At 35.9% G+C, this 16,922-nt stretch overlaps 3 protein-coding genes and 1 long non-coding RNA gene across 10 annotated transcripts; 2 read left to right on the top strand and 2 right to left on the bottom strand.

The window, feature by feature from the left end:
• Nucleotides 1–94: 94 nt before the first annotated feature.
• On the bottom strand, nt 95–2,109 carry LOC124194774 (dnaJ homolog subfamily A member 1-like). Of its 2 annotated transcripts, none has more exons than XM_046589141.1 (8): nt 1,948–2,109; nt 1,722–1,861; nt 1,514–1,652; nt 1,302–1,454; nt 1,055–1,239; nt 835–989; nt 471–755; nt 95–409 (listed from the first exon to the last, which is right to left on the bottom strand). In XM_046589141.1, exons 2-8 carry the CDS (start codon nt 1,851–1,853, stop codon nt 253–255), a joined length of 1,206 nt encoding a protein of 401 aa, XP_046445097.1. In that variant the 5' UTR covers nt 1,854–1,861; nt 1,948–2,109; the 3' UTR covers nt 95–252. The 2 variants fall into 2 exon arrangements, with proteins under 2 accessions (XP_046445097.1, XP_046445096.1); XM_046589140.1 differs by having other exon boundaries at nt 1,722–1,871; nt 1,948–2,104.
• Nucleotides 2,110–2,299: 190 nt separating this feature from the next.
• On the top strand, nt 2,300–5,037 carry LOC124194775 (regulator of microtubule dynamics protein 2-like). The gene is made up of 9 exons (XM_046589142.1): nt 2,300–3,660; nt 3,726–3,834; nt 3,903–4,005; nt 4,071–4,131; nt 4,202–4,355; nt 4,434–4,463; nt 4,524–4,657; nt 4,837–4,906; nt 4,977–5,037. The coding sequence occupies exons 1-9, from the start codon at nt 3,236–3,238 to the stop codon at nt 5,034–5,036; spliced, it is 1,146 nt and encodes a 381-aa protein (XP_046445098.1). The 5' UTR covers nt 2,300–3,235; the 3' UTR covers nt 5,037.
• A 968-nt stretch (nt 5,038–6,005) lies between these two features.
• LOC124194773 (polyamine-transporting ATPase 13A3-like) lies at nt 6,006–16,679 on the top strand. Of its 6 annotated transcripts, XM_046589138.1 has the most exons (26): nt 6,006–6,063; nt 6,138–6,366; nt 6,906–6,994; nt 10,364–10,485; nt 10,870–11,037; nt 11,107–11,177; nt 11,241–11,377; nt 11,462–11,636; nt 11,702–11,870; nt 11,947–11,982; nt 12,048–12,246; nt 12,336–12,469; nt 12,539–12,709; nt 12,777–12,948; nt 13,013–13,126; nt 13,188–13,360; nt 13,431–13,601; nt 13,693–13,840; nt 13,954–14,103; nt 14,197–14,289; nt 14,362–14,397; nt 14,528–14,652; nt 14,741–14,812; nt 14,893–15,067; nt 15,168–15,943; nt 16,120–16,679. In XM_046589138.1, the coding sequence occupies exons 3-26, from the start codon at nt 6,916–6,918 to the stop codon at nt 16,297–16,299; spliced, it is 3,846 nt and encodes a 1,281-aa protein (XP_046445094.1). In that variant the 5' UTR covers nt 6,006–6,063; nt 6,138–6,366; nt 6,906–6,915; the 3' UTR covers nt 16,300–16,679. The 6 variants fall into 6 exon arrangements, with proteins under 6 accessions (XP_046445094.1, XP_046445095.1, XP_046445090.1 ...); XM_046589139.1 differs by lacking the exon at nt 6,006–6,063 and having other exon boundaries at nt 6,101–6,366; XM_046589135.1 differs by lacking the exons at nt 6,006–6,063; nt 6,138–6,366; nt 6,906–6,994 and adding exons at nt 8,782–9,141; nt 9,245–9,405.
• Nucleotides 7,598–8,731, bottom strand: LOC124194777. Its single transcript, XR_006875060.1, has 2 exons — nt 8,656–8,731; nt 7,598–7,829 (listed from the first exon to the last, which is right to left on the bottom strand). It is a non-coding gene; the product is annotated as an uncharacterized LOC124194777 (long non-coding RNA).
• Nucleotides 16,680–16,922: the final 243 nt, after the last annotated feature.

The following is a 16,922-nucleotide window of genomic DNA, read 5'->3' as shown; positions in this document are numbered from 1 at the left end:
AAAGAATCATTGATCCCACTACACGTCACGAAATAGTAGGGATCCAACAGTAATTTCCATAGAAAATGGAGAACTCGGCTAGAAGCTTGACATATATGTTTGTTTGACCTGCGATCAGATTTTATTCGAATGATGGAGGAATATGGACAACTTTACTAGTTGAAAGTGATAAACGAACATCAATTTCCATACAGAATTAGACAAAACGAATACCAAAGTGTAAATGGTATGTCGAGTGCAGATTTACCCCCTCTATTGAGTTGCACATTGAACGCCACGGGGTCCTTGCGGATTGTCTTCATCTTCATAATAAGCTTCACGCTGTTCTCGCTGGCGACGTGCCTCGTTTTCTGGATTGAAATCCATCAGAACCGCTTCTTCAGCTTGGTCAGAGACAATAACTTCTGGCCTTTAATTGAATACAAATATGTAAGCTTGCGTTCAGCTTCGCCAAATTATTACTTAATTACCTAGGAGGAAGAAGACTTTCTAACTGAGGAATAACGTCTTGTGAGAGCTGACGAGGAAACTCAACACAAAACTGAATTATTAAACGTCCTTTTTCGAAAGGATTTCGGTAGTGAGGCATTCCTTCGTTGAGGATACACTTTAGATCGCCTTGTTTAAACACCTGACCTGGAAGTGCTGAAATAACGAGATCACGTTCGTCGAGAGTGCGGATCGATTTACGAAAACCACACAGTGCTTCTACGAGCGTCAGTTCCATTCGCATTACTAAATTATCGGAAGATCGCCTTAATAACATGAATGAAAAAAAAAAATCATTCGATTAATTATGATGATAAATCAGTGAAACATAACAGTTATCCATACTTAAAAACCGGATGTTCTTTTTCGTCTAATACAATAATAATGTCGCCTGGTTCAAGCCCTGGCTCTTGGTCTCCTTCACCGTTAAAAGTTATTTTTTGCCCATCGACCATTCCTTTATCAACATGGACTTCTAGAACTTTTCTCTCCCTTACAACCTGCAGTTTAGAGTAAGCGTTAAATAAATAATACAGAAAAAAAAGACAAGAATTTAATTACATACCTTTTTCCCTAAACAGATCTTACATCGGTCTTTGGCATTGATTCTTTCACCTTGCCCTTGACATTCCCCACAAACTGACTGTATTTGTTGGACCATCCCAGGGCCAATCTGTTGAATCCTCACTTGCATACCACTACCCCGACAGTTAGGGCATCGTTCCACTGCTCCTTTCTTACCTCCCAGACCTGCACAAAGCAAACAACTTTGGAACTACTGAAGATTTTAACTAAAAACAAAGCTTTACTACCTTCACAACCATCACAAACAACATTTTTTTGCAATGCCAGCTTGCGAACAGACCCATTGTACAGCTCCTCAAGAGTGACTGACATTTGATGAACGACATCTTTTCCTTTTCTTTCTCGTCTGCCACGGCCACCACCTCCGCCAAAAAACATGTCTAAATAATATAAAATTTAAAATACAAGCAAAATTACTTCAAATCTACAATTAATATACCAAAAATGTCCATTGGAGAAGAGAAGCCACCAGGTCCTCCACTGGATCCTTCCTTTAGAGCTTGTTCTCCTCCTTCATCATAAATTTTTCGTTTATCTGGGTTCGACAAAACTTCATATGCCTGTGATATCAGTTTGAACTAAAACAGAAAAACGTTTGCACAAAATTAGTAAAGAAATTAAAATACTGCTGCCTTTCAGAATTATACTTTGTCACCCTCATTCGGATTTTTATCCGGATGGTACTTCAACGCTAGTTTTCGATATGCCTTTTTGAGTTCATCGTTGGTACAGTTTGGCTTGACTCCAAGCAAATCGTAAAATTTCATTTCTTTGACCATTTTAAATCCTAAAGGTTTCTAAATCGCAAAATAGACATTCATTAATCCAATTATTGATTAATCGATAACTGTAATATTGAAAACGCTAACTGACCTAGTCTATATAACGTCAAAACAACACAATGTCACAATTCACACTGAAAATCTAGAGTTCCTTAGAACATGCTCATAATCAGACGTTCGACTGTTCGAGAACTTTCTTACACTAAAAAACATGAGCAGAAAGCCAGAAGCAGTCTGAATAGAAATAGAATATAAGAGAACGTGTAGGCTTAGCTGTCAAGTTTCTCAGTGAAAAACTGTATATTTTTAAAATCAAGTGAAACAAATTTTCAAATAAAATTAAAATTATTTAAAATTATTATGTTTAACAAAATTCATTCAACCAGCTTTTTTTCTACATAACAATTTGAAATAAAACCAGAGCTTCTGATAGCCTAAAAACCAGTGTTCTGTCGGATAATTTCTTTCGAATAAAATTCCTTATTCGCGAATAAAGAATAACATTATTCGTATTCGTTATTCGTCGAATAAATGACAGTTATTCGTATTCGTTATTCTTTATCTTTTAGAAAAAAATTATTCGTTGTCCGCGAATAACATTTCGAATAAATAAATCGAATCACTTTCGAATCAATGTTGCATTTTGGGATACTGTTTAAGGCACATTTAGCGCCAGCGCCACCTGTGGTGAGACAGAGGAAGACAACTTTTAGGGGGTTGAAGCTCCACCCCCATTGCTAGGGAAAGGAATTGCCTAGAGGGTGGTGCTTCAACCACCGAAATTTGTGTTGTAGCAAATTCCTAAGTTACACTAAGTGGCGCTATGAGTCATCACAAATCGCTATGTTGGGCATTAACTGGAAACTGGGTTCTGCAAAAATTTAAATTCCAATTAAATCTTAAATGTGGTAGGAAGCCAAGACCGAAAAACTTTTATTTTGTTTTTTCATAAATCAATTTCGTTTACCCATTCTCTTAAAACCTTTTACTAATTGATTAAAATCCGAAATTTTCTTATCTTTTATTCGAAAATTTATTCGAAACTTTATTCTTATTCGTTATTCGTTATTCTATTCGAAAATTCGAATAAGACCCTTATTTTTATTCGTATTTGTTATTCGTCGAATAAATGAAAGTTATTCGTGATTCGACTACGCTCAAATCACGAAAAACCTTATTCGACAGAACACTGCTAAAAACCCTGGAAAACCATTTTTATCTAAATGTAGTCTGCTACAGTCAAATGGAAAATTTCGAAATCAAAACAAAAAAAAATCTTATCTTTTCATTGGCTCTGAATTTTTGTTGCTGTCAAATAGCTACGACTACAGTTTAAGGAGTAAACTCATTTAGTTTATTGATGGACACAATTTATTACCATGGGCAACAACATATCTAACGTTGATAGTAAACCTGTCGTTATAATACTAGGTGGATTAGTAACAAGTTCATCCATTTTAGCAGTTTGGTTTTTCTATGACCGAATTAATCGAGCAACGAGATTCGATAACTTAAAGGAAACAAATTGTAACATAGAGCAACTCAATTCTGCAATAGATATTCTCAGAAAGGAGATAGAAGAGCTCAAGGCAGCATCTTCAAAAGTTGATCTCAACAATGAAAAAGATGAAGATTGCAAGTCGAAAAAGTCATTCAAAGTTGTCCGTTTTAAAAACACTTTATCATATATGTCTTCTACTAGTGATGTTGAATATCAGTCTGCATGGTCTGATAATGAAGGCTCAACTGAAGAATTTTTTGATTTCCCTGAAAATGATCTTGGCGACCAGATAAATATTACCAAGTACAAAGTACATTTATTTATTTACATATGACTTTTAATTCAATTTTGTCTTCTAAATTCTACAGTATTTCAAGTGAAGCTATAGATCTGTTTGATAAAGTTGACAGTTTATTAGAAGGATCTTCTGCTGATCATGAAGTTGCATTTAGATTACTAACTGATCATGAAAGTGAGGTTGTTGTCTTGTCAAATTTAATCAAATTTTGCCAGTTATCATGATTTGTTTTGTTTTCCCATCTTAGTTTGATTGCAATGTGGAATTTTTATGGCGGATTGCAAAATCCTGCAGAATGGCTGCTCAAGCTTCTCCTGATCCAAATAGACAAAAGGAACTGAGCTTCAAGGGTATATTCTATTCTACATTAATTGTTTTCTAGTTTTTAGGATATAACCTATAATTTTTGAATTAGCTGTTGATTGGGCAAAAAAAGCTTTGAGTGCAGACGAATCAAACGCGGAAGCCAATAAATGGTTGGTCTATTTAAAAACAAAATATCCTTTCAAAAGTTGATGTGTTGACGAATATATGTTTTATTTCTAGGTTTGCTATCTCATTGGGTGCCACAAGTTGTTACGTTAGCGTTTCAGAAAAAATCCGCAATGGTGTCCTTTTCAAGGAATACATAGATAAAGCTATTCAAATTAATCCTTCAGACTACCTTCTTCATCACCTTCTCGGACGATTCAGTTTTGAGGCTAGTAGTCGAGAAAATTGATATTTTAAAATATTTTAATAATAAATTATATCATATCTCACTTAATGATTCTCACAGGTATCTTCTTTGTCATGGATTGAGCGAAAGGTATAAAGAGAAAAGGCAAATGTCTAGTATCAAATTATAATTAAGTTTCTCTATGTTCAGGTTGCAGCTGCACTTTTTAAAGATATTCCAAGTGGGTCCATTGAAGAAGCGCTGTCGCATTTTTTGCATTCAGATAAACTTCGAGCCAAGCCATCAAAAACAAACTCCCTCTACATTGCCAAATGCTTCATTCAGTATGAGATTTAATTTAATTTTTTCGTCGTAGTTCGCTGTCTATTTGTTATATTTAATGTCAAAAGCTTTTTAGTCACGGTTTTCTTTCATAGTACGAATAAGTGTAAAATTTTGTGTAGTTATAGGTTGACTTTGGATTAACTGATTTTTAAACTTATATTCTGTGTGCCGTTCTTAGGTTAGGGAAGTATGACCAAGCCATGCACTGGATCAATCTTGCATTACCAATTTCGGTTATGACTACAGAGGTATATTTTCCTTTGCTGTGATAATTGTATGTGATAATAATGTCTTTTAAATTTCTTATACTATTTTTAGGATCAGTCATCACACGATGAGTTACTTATTTTGCATTCTAAATATAACAGTTACTTGTAAACATCATGATTTTTTAGTTTGTTTTCACATTCCCAATTACAGACACCAATACTAAAATCTGACTTAGTAAGTGTAGTCAGCATTAGTAGTTTAAATAGTACAATAATGAACAGTTGCAATGCCCCGGTCCTCTTTTTCAAACAAAAATTTTTCTTGGATAATCGCTATCTTTTTAAATAGTAAAAAAGAATAATGAAATATATTTTTGTTGTTGAGCAAATTTAGATTTTTCTGGTTACTTTGTTAATTTAATCGGTGGAAAACTACGAAACACGCTTTTCTCTGTTTCTACGCTTCCGCCAACACCAGTATAAATCATGCTACATTGGTGTTTCTCGTAAAACACTCAAAACTAGCATTAACAGAATCCATGATCTTAACGGGAACTAAGCACAACTCCAAACCGTCCGAACAATGAATTATTTGTATGCCATATACCGATCGAGCTGTTTCATCATATTGAAGTCTGACGTTCGTCGATCACCACAAATTCATTAAAAGAGAGCGTGAAACTCGAGTCTTTCTTATTCTGAAAAAAATTCGTTCGTTAGGAAGTTGGTAGTGACTTGCGAATATGTCCATCGAATGAGTAATCCTATCTCTGTTATACAAATTATGAGTGACAAGTTCAAACTCAAACTATCACTTAATCACTGTAAGGCAGTATTTTTCTACCATCAACCGCCTTATAAAAAAATGCAATATTTGATATTTCATGTTCTGACTGATTTCTACTTAAGTATAGCAGTGAGACAATTCAATTATTTTAGAATATGATTATAAAATATTATATTTTTAATAAAATATAATGAAAAGTGTTAATAAGTATACCATAATTTGGTTATTTTCTGAACAGTTTCTTTTCTTTTTTGATTCTTTACATTTTCCCACTGACACTTTTCAAATATAGCGGGTTATTTATCTCCTTTTTCTTCTGTTCTTCTCTTTCTCTATGCTTTCGCTCGCTTTTACCCAATGGCGTTCTAGACTGGGACTGGAGTGTTCACACTATCATCGTCTGCCCATGGTTGTATTTTCTTTTTATTGACGAAAATTCATTTTAGAGTTGTTTGTCTCATTTGCCGATATTTACTGATACAGGAATTTTATTAATCTGATTCCGTGCTCTCTCTACCACTTCTACGAAAAGTTTGAAGATGCTCTAGATAAGAAACAAGCGTGGTAACAATAGATATCGATTTCTTAATATTTATGTATAGCGCCGTATAGCCATGCTACAGCAATGGAATCGACCCAAATAGACCACAGGGTCGACAGTCAGTCATTCATTTTTGAGCGAATCACAAGTGTACTGCTGGAAGAATCCAAGGTAAATCTTTTAAATTTGTTATAAATGGTTCTTTTTGTATTTCTAGAAAGTGTACTAAGAACTAAACTCTCTCTGAAATGTTTCTAACTGGAACTAGAGTGCTGGAACTGTGGAACAACTTTTGGAGAAATTATTTTAAAAAGAAAAACAGTTTCACATAGATTTTCTCAAATAGTTCTGTTAAATGCATGCATTCTGGTCAAACCTTTTGAAAAACCTACTCCCTGCAGCTGTGAAAAGTCTGTCTGAGCATTCAAGTAATTTAAAAAATTCTCTGTAATGTTTTGGCACTACTGCAGGGTGTTCAGCATTAATATGAATTTTTTTTGCATTATTCATTAAAAATGTATTAAGCACTCACCACTTTATCCCTATACAAACATTGGCAAAATGAAATGGGTTATTAAATCAGAGCATGACACAGAAAAATTTGCAATAGGAAATCAAAATTTAAAAGTCTATGACTATTTCCCTTGTAATGTATATCATCAGTTACTGTAAAAACTTGTTTTAAAATACATATTTGTCTCATTGATCAGTGTTGAAGTCATGGTCCCATGGCCTGGTAGAAATGCTTCCAGCCAAGAATTGCACAATTTTGGTGTTGGAACTTCAGCTGGTCTTGAAGGTAAATAACACGTTTTAAGCACTATTTCCCGGGGGTGTGTATGTAATGCGATAAAATGTTGTTATGTCTGTTACTAGTACGTTGTTACTGTTATTAGTTTAGTTGATGATCGATCTCATGTTCAAGGAGGCCATAACAAACTAACTCTTTCATTGAAATTAAAACTAAAATTGAGCTTAGTAGAAGGGTATGTTTACAATGAATGAATAATGACTAAATTCCCCGTAACCCCCTCGAGGCCATATCTTGTTGTTCCAGAAAGGCCCGCAGAAAGGGACTGCATTCAGTAACGCAATTGATACTGATATTCTTCGTATTGTTAAGGCCAATTATATTCTTTTTTCCTGTAGAATTAAAAAAATGCTGCGGGGGTGTACTTTCATTAAATCAATATTACTTTTTAACTACATTTTACGCCCTTTTTTAATTATACGTAAGAAGACAGAAAAACTCAAGATAGTAACAAAGTGAAAAAACTTTGGTGAATAAGTGGGCGAAAACAAATGTTCATTATAGCAGATCACACACGCAGCCAAAGATATCTATTATTTTCACCGTTGTATCGATAACATGTGGATATTTTAGCACATCGTAACTGTCTTACCTATGCCAGAAGAAAACTGTTTACAAGCAAATGTGGACGTCAAATTTTAATCAACTGTACCAGTCTCAATACCTTGCAAAACAGTTCACAACCATGCAATCACTGGTCGGATGGGTGAATCGAACAAGGCCGTCAATTGGAAACCTAGGTGTCTTGAGACTTGGGCTTCGATTCTCCCGAAGAGCGCAGGCGCTTTAACACGCGCAGTTCGCACGACTGCCCATGAGAACCCTGTTAAATGCAACAACGAATTACCCGACGAGATAATGGCATTTAAAATATGGAGCGAGGGGCTGAGGAGTCTTTAAATATTATCGCAGTCGACCAACAGAATCTATGGCAGCGCAGGCCATTACCAATATTGAGAAGATGCGAGCATGTGACACGTCCAAAAAAGAAATCGTGTTTTTTTTTTTTTTTTTTTTTATTTATCTTATTTTTTTTTGTAAATCGTTTGTTGGCTGTTTACGACTGTTCACCAGAAGTGCGTGGATACCCTTTCAAAAATCTTCCACTGTGGCGACTGGGCGCTTTAGGCCCTCTCTAATTTCCTCAGATATGATGTAAAAAAATGTACATTTTCCAGATAGGGACATTTTATTAGGATGCAATTCATTTTTTAAGTGAGAGTTAGACCTTGAAAGACATATCAATGAAAGTAATAACAAATTATGACAGGCAACACCTAATTTTGGTAGACTGTGCAAATACCTTTACTATTCACAATTTTTTTTTTAAACTTTATTTTGTCCTCTAAAAGAACATTCCCAAATTGGCCATGGCCATCCCTTTTTTGGAATATTTGTTTTCTTCTTCTTCTTTTGCCTCAAAAACTTTTTAGTAGTGACTTTGAAAGTATCCGTTAGATGGCTGAAGTTTATGAATCGATACAAATAACAAAATACTAAAAAACTGAGAATAAATTGTATCGAAAATCCTGGGAAAAGTCTGAATTAATTTAATCAACTTGTAGTAGTAGCATTGTAGTCACGAGTGACGACTGTGACTAGCCCTTAGATTTCCCTTAGATTGTTAGGAAAGCCAAGCGAAATTATACCTTTCACGTATCCAGCTCACGTAGGTCGAGTAGGTTGACTTCAATCACACGTAATACAGAAGGGGTGGAGCCAGGCGCCAAAAGGAAGGAGAAGGGATTGGTCCAAGGCTCTTCCGCTGTCAGAAAATCGATAAGTCTGGCTGGCGCGTGTCCCAACTATACACGCTAGCGCAGTTACTCACTTCCCTACTATGTCTTAGCAGTGAACGTTGTGCCAAAATTTGGTTAATCACTCGTTGTTGACGAACAACATTGACTATTGAAACGCAATTACTTCCAATTAGCCAGAAGCAGCGCCCAGGCCAGCTAGTCAGTGGATTCCATCCTGAATTTGAGTTCTCGCATTTGAAATTAGTTCTCCTTCAACTTTGACGACTGGTGTTGAATGTCATCATCCCACGTTTTTTTCATCCAAGTGTGCGCAGCTGAACAACCGTCAAACGTAGAAAGTGACCAAATACATCCTCTCGACCATTCAAAGTGATAGTAAGGACCTCCGTAAACGTTCTATGCAATTTTAACGTATCTTGGGGAAACCAAAAACCCGAAGATGTTACTAAGAAAAATACGTGCTCTTTTCATGTTTCAGTAGTTTCGAGCTAAGCAAGTGAGCGTTTGTATGAATATTAATTGTCAACAGAATGTACAAGACTACTGGCTGCCTTAGCGAGATAGTTACCATGTCCAATAACAAGCTCAAAGACATCGACGATACACACGTGGCGGAACAGCACCAGCTCTTGCGTAAAGGTCCATTTGAAACATTTTACTTATTTGTATATTTCATAACTAGAGCCTTTTTTATACTGGTCTCAAGAAAATGAAAATAGCTCTTGAACATACCTTGAGAATTCTTATACCCGCATTTGGTGAACGAAAAGAACCTATTTTAATACCTATACTGTACTAACTCCAGCAATGGAGCTTTTTCTTATTGAAACGTTTTTATTTGTAGACCTTTTGATTAAAGCATTTACCTAATTAATAGGCTACGCAAATCTTATCTTCTCGTAAGTTTTGTTTCATGTTTACTCTAAATATTTTTAAAACGCCGAAAAACACCATAATTTCAATGAATGAAAATTAACTTTACTAACACAATCAAGTAGTTTCGCTAGAAGTTGGCTTTTAATATGTTACTTAGAAAGTTATGACTATGAGCATACATTATTTCTAAATTTAAAAGAATACATATATTTGAATGAAGATGAGGGTGGTATCAGTATATACGTGTAGTTTATCGTAGGTAGACGTAGACGTACATCCCGAAGAAACCGTTGCAGACAGTGAACTCATATTCAAGCTATTGTATCAATTTTCAGACTTGCAATAAGGAAACAGAAAAGACTTCAGCCCCACATCCGGCGGTGTTTTAAGACAAAGATGTGTATCTTAACAGCTGTAAGCTGATATTGACCATTTGTTGGTCACGCAGGATTTTGCGGTGGAACGCTTATTAATGATACCAATAATCAGAACCCCACCTTTTATGAAGAAATATTAAACAAAAAAAATATAAGAATAATAAATAAATCTGTTTTAGCGATCGTATTAGAAAACTCGATTATTATTGTAAACTTTGAATGACAAAATCATTAACATAAAAAAATATTGTAAAATTTGTCAGTTCAACAACCTTGAAGTACATGTTCCCATTATGCGCCATTGCAATCCTTAATTTTTTTCCGTTTTCTGTTGATGTCTGAAGGTCTGAGCAAAAGAATCAATCAGTTACCCAATGAAGAGAATGGACAAACTACGTCACCGGATATTCCCTACTCCAGGAATGCTGCCGTTTCCTATATCAACGCTGGTGAGGAGGATCAAATGGTATGGTTTAACTGGTTCTTTTAAGCGAGCTACTCATCATTTCTTTAACTTCGTTCTTCATATGATGAAATGTCTGTCTTTTGGACACGACTAAGAGTAATTCAAACTATGGTCTCATTCATCTGAGGGATTTCCGTCTGCCCTGTGATACTGTATTGTTTACATTTGTTACATTATCTTAAGTCGAGATCTGTCTTTTGATCTAATTTACTACTGAACTAGTTGAATTTGAGTAGATCCCAGCAGATATAATTTAGTTTTTGACGTTATTTTATTGCAGAATTCTATTTCCAATTCTAGTACACGTTTGCGTATTATGCTTTAAGATTTGAACAATGGCTATTTTCGAAATCAATTAAAAATTTAAATTATTTCATTTCCCAGGAACTTTATGGTTACCGCCGTTCACTATTTCGAACAATCCTCACCTGGCTTTTCATTGTGAAAACTGTTGGGATTTTACGCATGGTTTTCCATTGGTTTCCCGAATGGTTTTTGAATTGCACCCATACTAGGTGTTCTCTCGAGGTCGCAGAGAAAATACTGATTGTGGTATGACAAAAACAAAAAGTCAAAGTTTTCCTTTTTTTTTTAAATTACCATTTAATTTCCCCGTAATAGGAGATATATCAAAAGAAATATCGGCGGGTTCACATACGAAGTATCACCTGTATGAGTGCGCTCCAGATTATGTATTGACAAGTCACACATGGTATGCATGTTGTTTCTATAATGCATTGGATTTCTTTATGCAGAAATGAGGCAACAGAACATACCGTCAAAGGGAAAAAAAAATCCGTGGAGCATCGCAATTCACATGTACTGCAGGATTTAAATAAAATCGACGATTCTCCCATTTTATCTCTTCCAAATGCAGATGGCACATTTCATGGTAAACGAGCTTTTTTCAATTTTTTCGATTTCCATTCAAACGAATTCGTGCATTTAAATAACTTTTCTGTCTCTAATGAAATAGAGGCCACGAGTGTCCGTATGTTCACCTGCAAGAAATTGCGCTATATTTGGAATACGGAGACAAAAGAGTTCCTTAAAGTGAAAAGCTTGGGTCCTGGTATGCCGACATCTTCTCTACATCACCCAGATGCTCAACAAGGATTGGCTGGTTTATCTATTCTTGAGCAACAAAGAAGGTTCAATCTAATACGTTCTATGAGAGAGTTCCTTTCGTCTTTTTAATCACGGTCATTGTTTTTAGGCGGGCAATTTTTGGCTCAAATTTTATTAACGTTCCAGTTAAAAGTGTTTTGGAGCTTCTCCTTCTGGAAGTGTTGAATCCATTTTACATCTTCCAAGTAGTATCCGTCTTCATTTGGATTATGATTGAATATTATATTTTCGCCGGAGCTATAATGGTTATGTCTGCGGTATGACAATATCAGAATCCTTTAAAAATAGATAATGAATTATAACCAATTAATTCGAAATGTTCTACTGCGACAGGCCGGAATAGCCATTTCAATCATCCAAACTAGAAAAGTAAGTTGAATCAAGCCATCAGTTTTATGAAATTGATTCTAATTTCCGTTTTTCTCGTTTTAAAGAATCAAAAAAAGTTGAGAAACACAGTGCATGGAAGTGACATAATAGATGTGTGTCGAGGAGGCGGAGTATACGAAACCATAAGAACCGAAGAACTGGTTCCGGGAGACATGATTATTTTACCAGCCAACGGCTGTACTATGCATTGTGACGCTGTTTTATTATTCGGAACCTGTATCGTTAATGAAAGCATGCTAACAGGTAAACATTTTTAGTTTAAACGGATAAGAAATTTGGAAAAACAAAAAACGTCCGTACAACCATTTAAAGACAACTGGTTGACTGTGCAGGAGAAAGCGTGCCCGTTGTCAAAACTCCTCTGCCATTCCAAACAGACGTCTTATATCATCCCAAGGAACACTCTAGGCACACTTTGTTTAGCGGCACGAAAGTTGTTCAAACACGATTTTATAATGAAGAAAAAGTAATCATTCTAATTTTTGAAATCTAAATCAGCTTCAAATTTGGAAATGATCTGACAATATTTGTCTAGGTTATGGCCGTTGTGACTTCAACTGGTTTCATGACGGCAAAAGGGTCGCTGGTGTCCGCCATTATGTATCCACCCCCAGTTGACTTCCGTTTTGAAAGAGACAGTTACCGATTTATTGGTTTCTTAGCTTCCTTGGCTTCTATTGGATTTACTTATAGCATTATTAAAAAGGTAAACAAATGTTTATCTGAGAGATTTATCATATTTCTTATCCTACTTGCATCCATCATTCCTCTAGATTATATCGGGCGAAGCGGGAGTGAAAGTTGTGTTTCATTCCTTTGACATTATTACAATTTGTGTTCCTCCCGCGTTACCTGCGGCCATGACTGCGGGAATCATTTTGGCACAAAAAAGACTTGAGCAACGAAATATCTATTGCATCTCCCCGAGGTCTATCAACGTTTCAGGTACCAATAAACCACACCTCGCCATCCACAGTGTCAGCATAATTTTCATTCCCGGTTTTTGAAGGTTCTTTAAATTGCATTTGCTTTGATAAAACTGGAACATTGACAGAAGATGGACTTGATCTATGGGGCGTTGTACCCGTTGTAGATGGCCGACGATATATACCTCCTATAAGAAGTATTTAATTACAAGATTTTGTGATCTGCATAATAATTTACTCGTTTTTTTTTAATTACAGCGCCATTAAAGCTATCACAGGCGTTATCTACCCTTCGTCCGCATGACCGAAGTCCATCGGCAGTTAGTTATAATTTTAAGTTAGAGCCACCGTTGTTGCTTATGGGCATGGCCACCTGCCATTCGTTGACAATAATAGATGGCAACCTTAGTGGTGATCCCTTAGACCTTAAAGTGAGTACAATGGTCCATTATTAGGATACTGGTGTCCAGAAATGACATTTTTGTCTTCCAACTTCTACAGATGTTTGAATCGACTGGATGGGTTCTGGTTGAGCCTTCTAATGAAGACACGAATAAATACGACAACATTTGTCCAACTGTTGTTAGTTGGACTCCGCCGAGTGGAAACAAGGGAGACCCTGGACCTGGAGTGTCGGATTCCTCCGACCTGGATGGTGCGGAAAATTCGAAAGTAATATATTTTCTGTTGAAAAACTGATAATGTTGTGATAGTTATTTACAATAATAAAATAATGCCCTATTTTGAATTCGTTTGGTCCCAGGTTGAGGTAGGAATTGTTCGCCAGTTCCCATTCAGTTCGACTCTTCAACGAATGGCCATCATTTGCAAACGCATCGGCCAGGAGCAACTTCATTTCTTCTGTAAAGGTTCACCGGAAATGGTGCAGTCTTTATGCAAGCCGGAAACCGGTAAGTTACCCGATTTTCCTTTTCTCCTTACTTACTACGATTTCTCCCAACTTATTTTTTAAACTGAAATTTTCAGTGAAAATTTCAAAATTGCCGATATTGTTTGTTTTTAGTACCGACCAACCATAATGAAATTCTAGAAGAATACACAAGGCAAGGTTTCCGTGTCATAGCCTTAGCTCACCGTCTTGTTGAGATCCGATCCCTACACAAGCTTCAAAAAGTGCAAAGAGAAGATTTAGAAAATGAATTGACATTTCTTGGTATGCTAACATCTATTTGAACATAAATTGACCAATTAGGTGAAAGATCAAATTTTAAGACTGACCTATTTTGAACTGACCTTCCTTTTTTAGGTCTAGTCGTCTTAGAAAATCGTCTAAAACCGGATACCAAGGCGATAATTAATCAGTTATCAGATGCAGCCGTCCGAACCGTCATGGTCACTGGTAAATTAATGTAACAAATTAATTTGGATCGGAATTCTAACTAATGTTTTATGCCTACCGCTTGTGTTCTAGGAGATAATATACTGACAGCCATAAGCGTTGCTCGAGGTAAAGCCATAAAGTATATACATTTTACCCGTAGACGAAAGAGGCGATTACAATTAAAATATTATTCATATTATTCAAGAAATACTTGATTTAAAAAAATACGTTTGCTCTTTGTTATTGCTGCTTTTAGATTGTGGAATGGTAGGATCGCATGATCAGGTAGTAATAGTCAATTATGAAGAAAGTTCGGGCGCAGTTTCAACCGATGGGAAACCACACTTGACTTACAGTTTGGCTGAGAAATCTTCTGTCCAGGTTAAAGCGAACGCCTATTGATGTTCATTATTATAGGAAATTTTTCAACGAAAGAAATAATAAGTCTATATTTGGTTGATCCATGTAGACTCCCACTAGCGGTACGTCGACATCAGCAATGAACAACAGTGGTGATATAACGTTGGATATAACAAATCCGGTAATTAATATATACATATATGTATTTTGAATAAGAAGTAGGTAACTTCTGTAGTGTAATATAATATTTTTCCCTTACAGGATTTGATCGGACGTTACCATTTAGCAATCACAGGGAAATGCTGGTCAATCATTCAAGAACATTATCCAGAATTGGTACCTCGATGCGTAGTAAAAGGGACTATCTTCGCTCGTATGTCTCCTGACCAAAAACAGCAGTTGGTCCAAGCACTGCAGCAACTGAACTATGTCGTTGGTAATTAATCGTATTAATTCAAACAGTCTATATCCATTCACGTTTAAGTAATGCGAGAGTATTAATGATTAATGATTTTTTCATTATTACTATGATGTAGGAATGTGTGGAGATGGAGCAAATGATTGTGGTGCTTTAAAAGCAGCTCACGCTGGAATTGCTTTGTCAGATTCTGAAGCTTCAGTGGCTTCACCATTCACTTCGAGAGATGCAAGCATTAGTTGCGTACCAGAGTTGATTCGCCAAGGACGTTGTGCACTTGTCACATCATTTGGCATTTTCAAGTATATGGCTGCATACAGTCTCACACAGTTCATCTCCGTCATGATTTTATACGAAATCGGAACCAATTTGACGGATTTCCAATTCCTCTACATCGATCTTTTCCTTATTTGCTCACTGTCCGCCCTTTTCGGACGTACGCAACCTCATCCAGGACCACTGTTCAATCGCCCTCCTTTGACCTCCCTTCTCTCATTACCACCTGTGGGGTCACTTCTTATTCAAGTGCTTTTGGTTGGTTTCTTCCAAGCTATTAGCATGCTTTTGCTTACCAAGCAAAATTGGTTCGTACCGTATATGGATCTTCACAACACCACTGGGCTGGAAACTGGGGACTACGAATGCCACGAAAATTACGCAATTTTTTGTGTCTCTCTGTGCCAGTATATCGCCTTGGCGTTGGCTTATGCAAAAGGAAAACCTTTTAGAGAAATTTTTCTGAAGAATTACTGGTTCGTCGGAGCTTTAGCTGCCTCTGCGGCATGTTCCGTTTGTATCCTCATTGATCCTCCTTACTTTATCGAAAAATGGCTACAACTGAAGATGCCTCCTATGGAATTTCGCCTCATCATTTTGGGCTTGTCAGCCGCTCAGGTGAATAAAATTTTTGAAATGTTTAGACACATTTTTACGATTTATCGGATCGATTCGTTATTTGATCGTTCAAAAAGTATTTATAGCTACTTATATGATTTAATAGTTTTATTTATAACCATTTATTTTATGTGAATATTTCAGACTACTTAAAACATCTTGCGCAATCTTTACAGGTTTTCGTGTGTCTGTTAACGGAAGAAATCGTGATAGATCGTGGTCTCGTCAAGTTGATGGATTCTCCTTTTTGGCTGAAGCTACGACCTCGCAAGGAAAAATATTTAGCAATCGAAAAAGAAATAAAAACGAGCGATTGGCTATCTTCAATAGTGACATCAACTGTTGCTCAGAAATAATCGTAAAAGGTGTAAGGTTTTATCTTATTCAGATATGCATTGTCCTTTATTTCCATCCCTTGATCGCTCATCATCCCATTGTAGATTTTATTCTCCAATTAGAATTAAATGAATTGGGCTCATAAAATGGAGCGCGTTATTCGTCAATAATGATAGGGTCTTCCTATCATTTCGATATCACGTATGCCATATTTAAAATAGCCAGAATGGAAGTGGATAATGAGTTCAAGCGAAACAAATTTTATGATAAACATATAAATACTGCCTCTGCCTTCTTAGATCTATGTACGTACATGTATTCTGCTAATGTCCTAACAATTAGAATGCATACCCTTTACTACTTTTGGGAGTTGTATGAAGAATAAATTTGTCTGTGTTAATTGACTGTTAGCAGAGTTTTTTCCCCCAAAATGTTTAAAAGCAATTTTCAAATTTGATCTGTTTTGGTTGAGTTGCGAAACCTTAACCCTAAAAAGATAAACATAGAGAAAAACAATCAAACAAACAACAGAAAAAAACAAACAAATAAACATAACATGGTATAGACAGATCTTTCTGATTTTTAATTTTCTAAAATTGTTTGGGTTCTGTATTTTTAAATTCATCGTTTTGAAATATTGGAT

The sequence above is a fragment of the Daphnia pulex genome, chromosome 5 (genome assembly GCF_021134715.1).
Source record: "Daphnia pulex isolate KAP4 chromosome 5, ASM2113471v1".
Taxonomy (NCBI): Eukaryota; Metazoa; Arthropoda; class Branchiopoda; order Diplostraca; family Daphniidae; genus Daphnia; species Daphnia pulex.
Note: the sequence above shows the minus strand (reverse complement) of the source record. Positions and strands in the feature narration are given on the sequence as shown.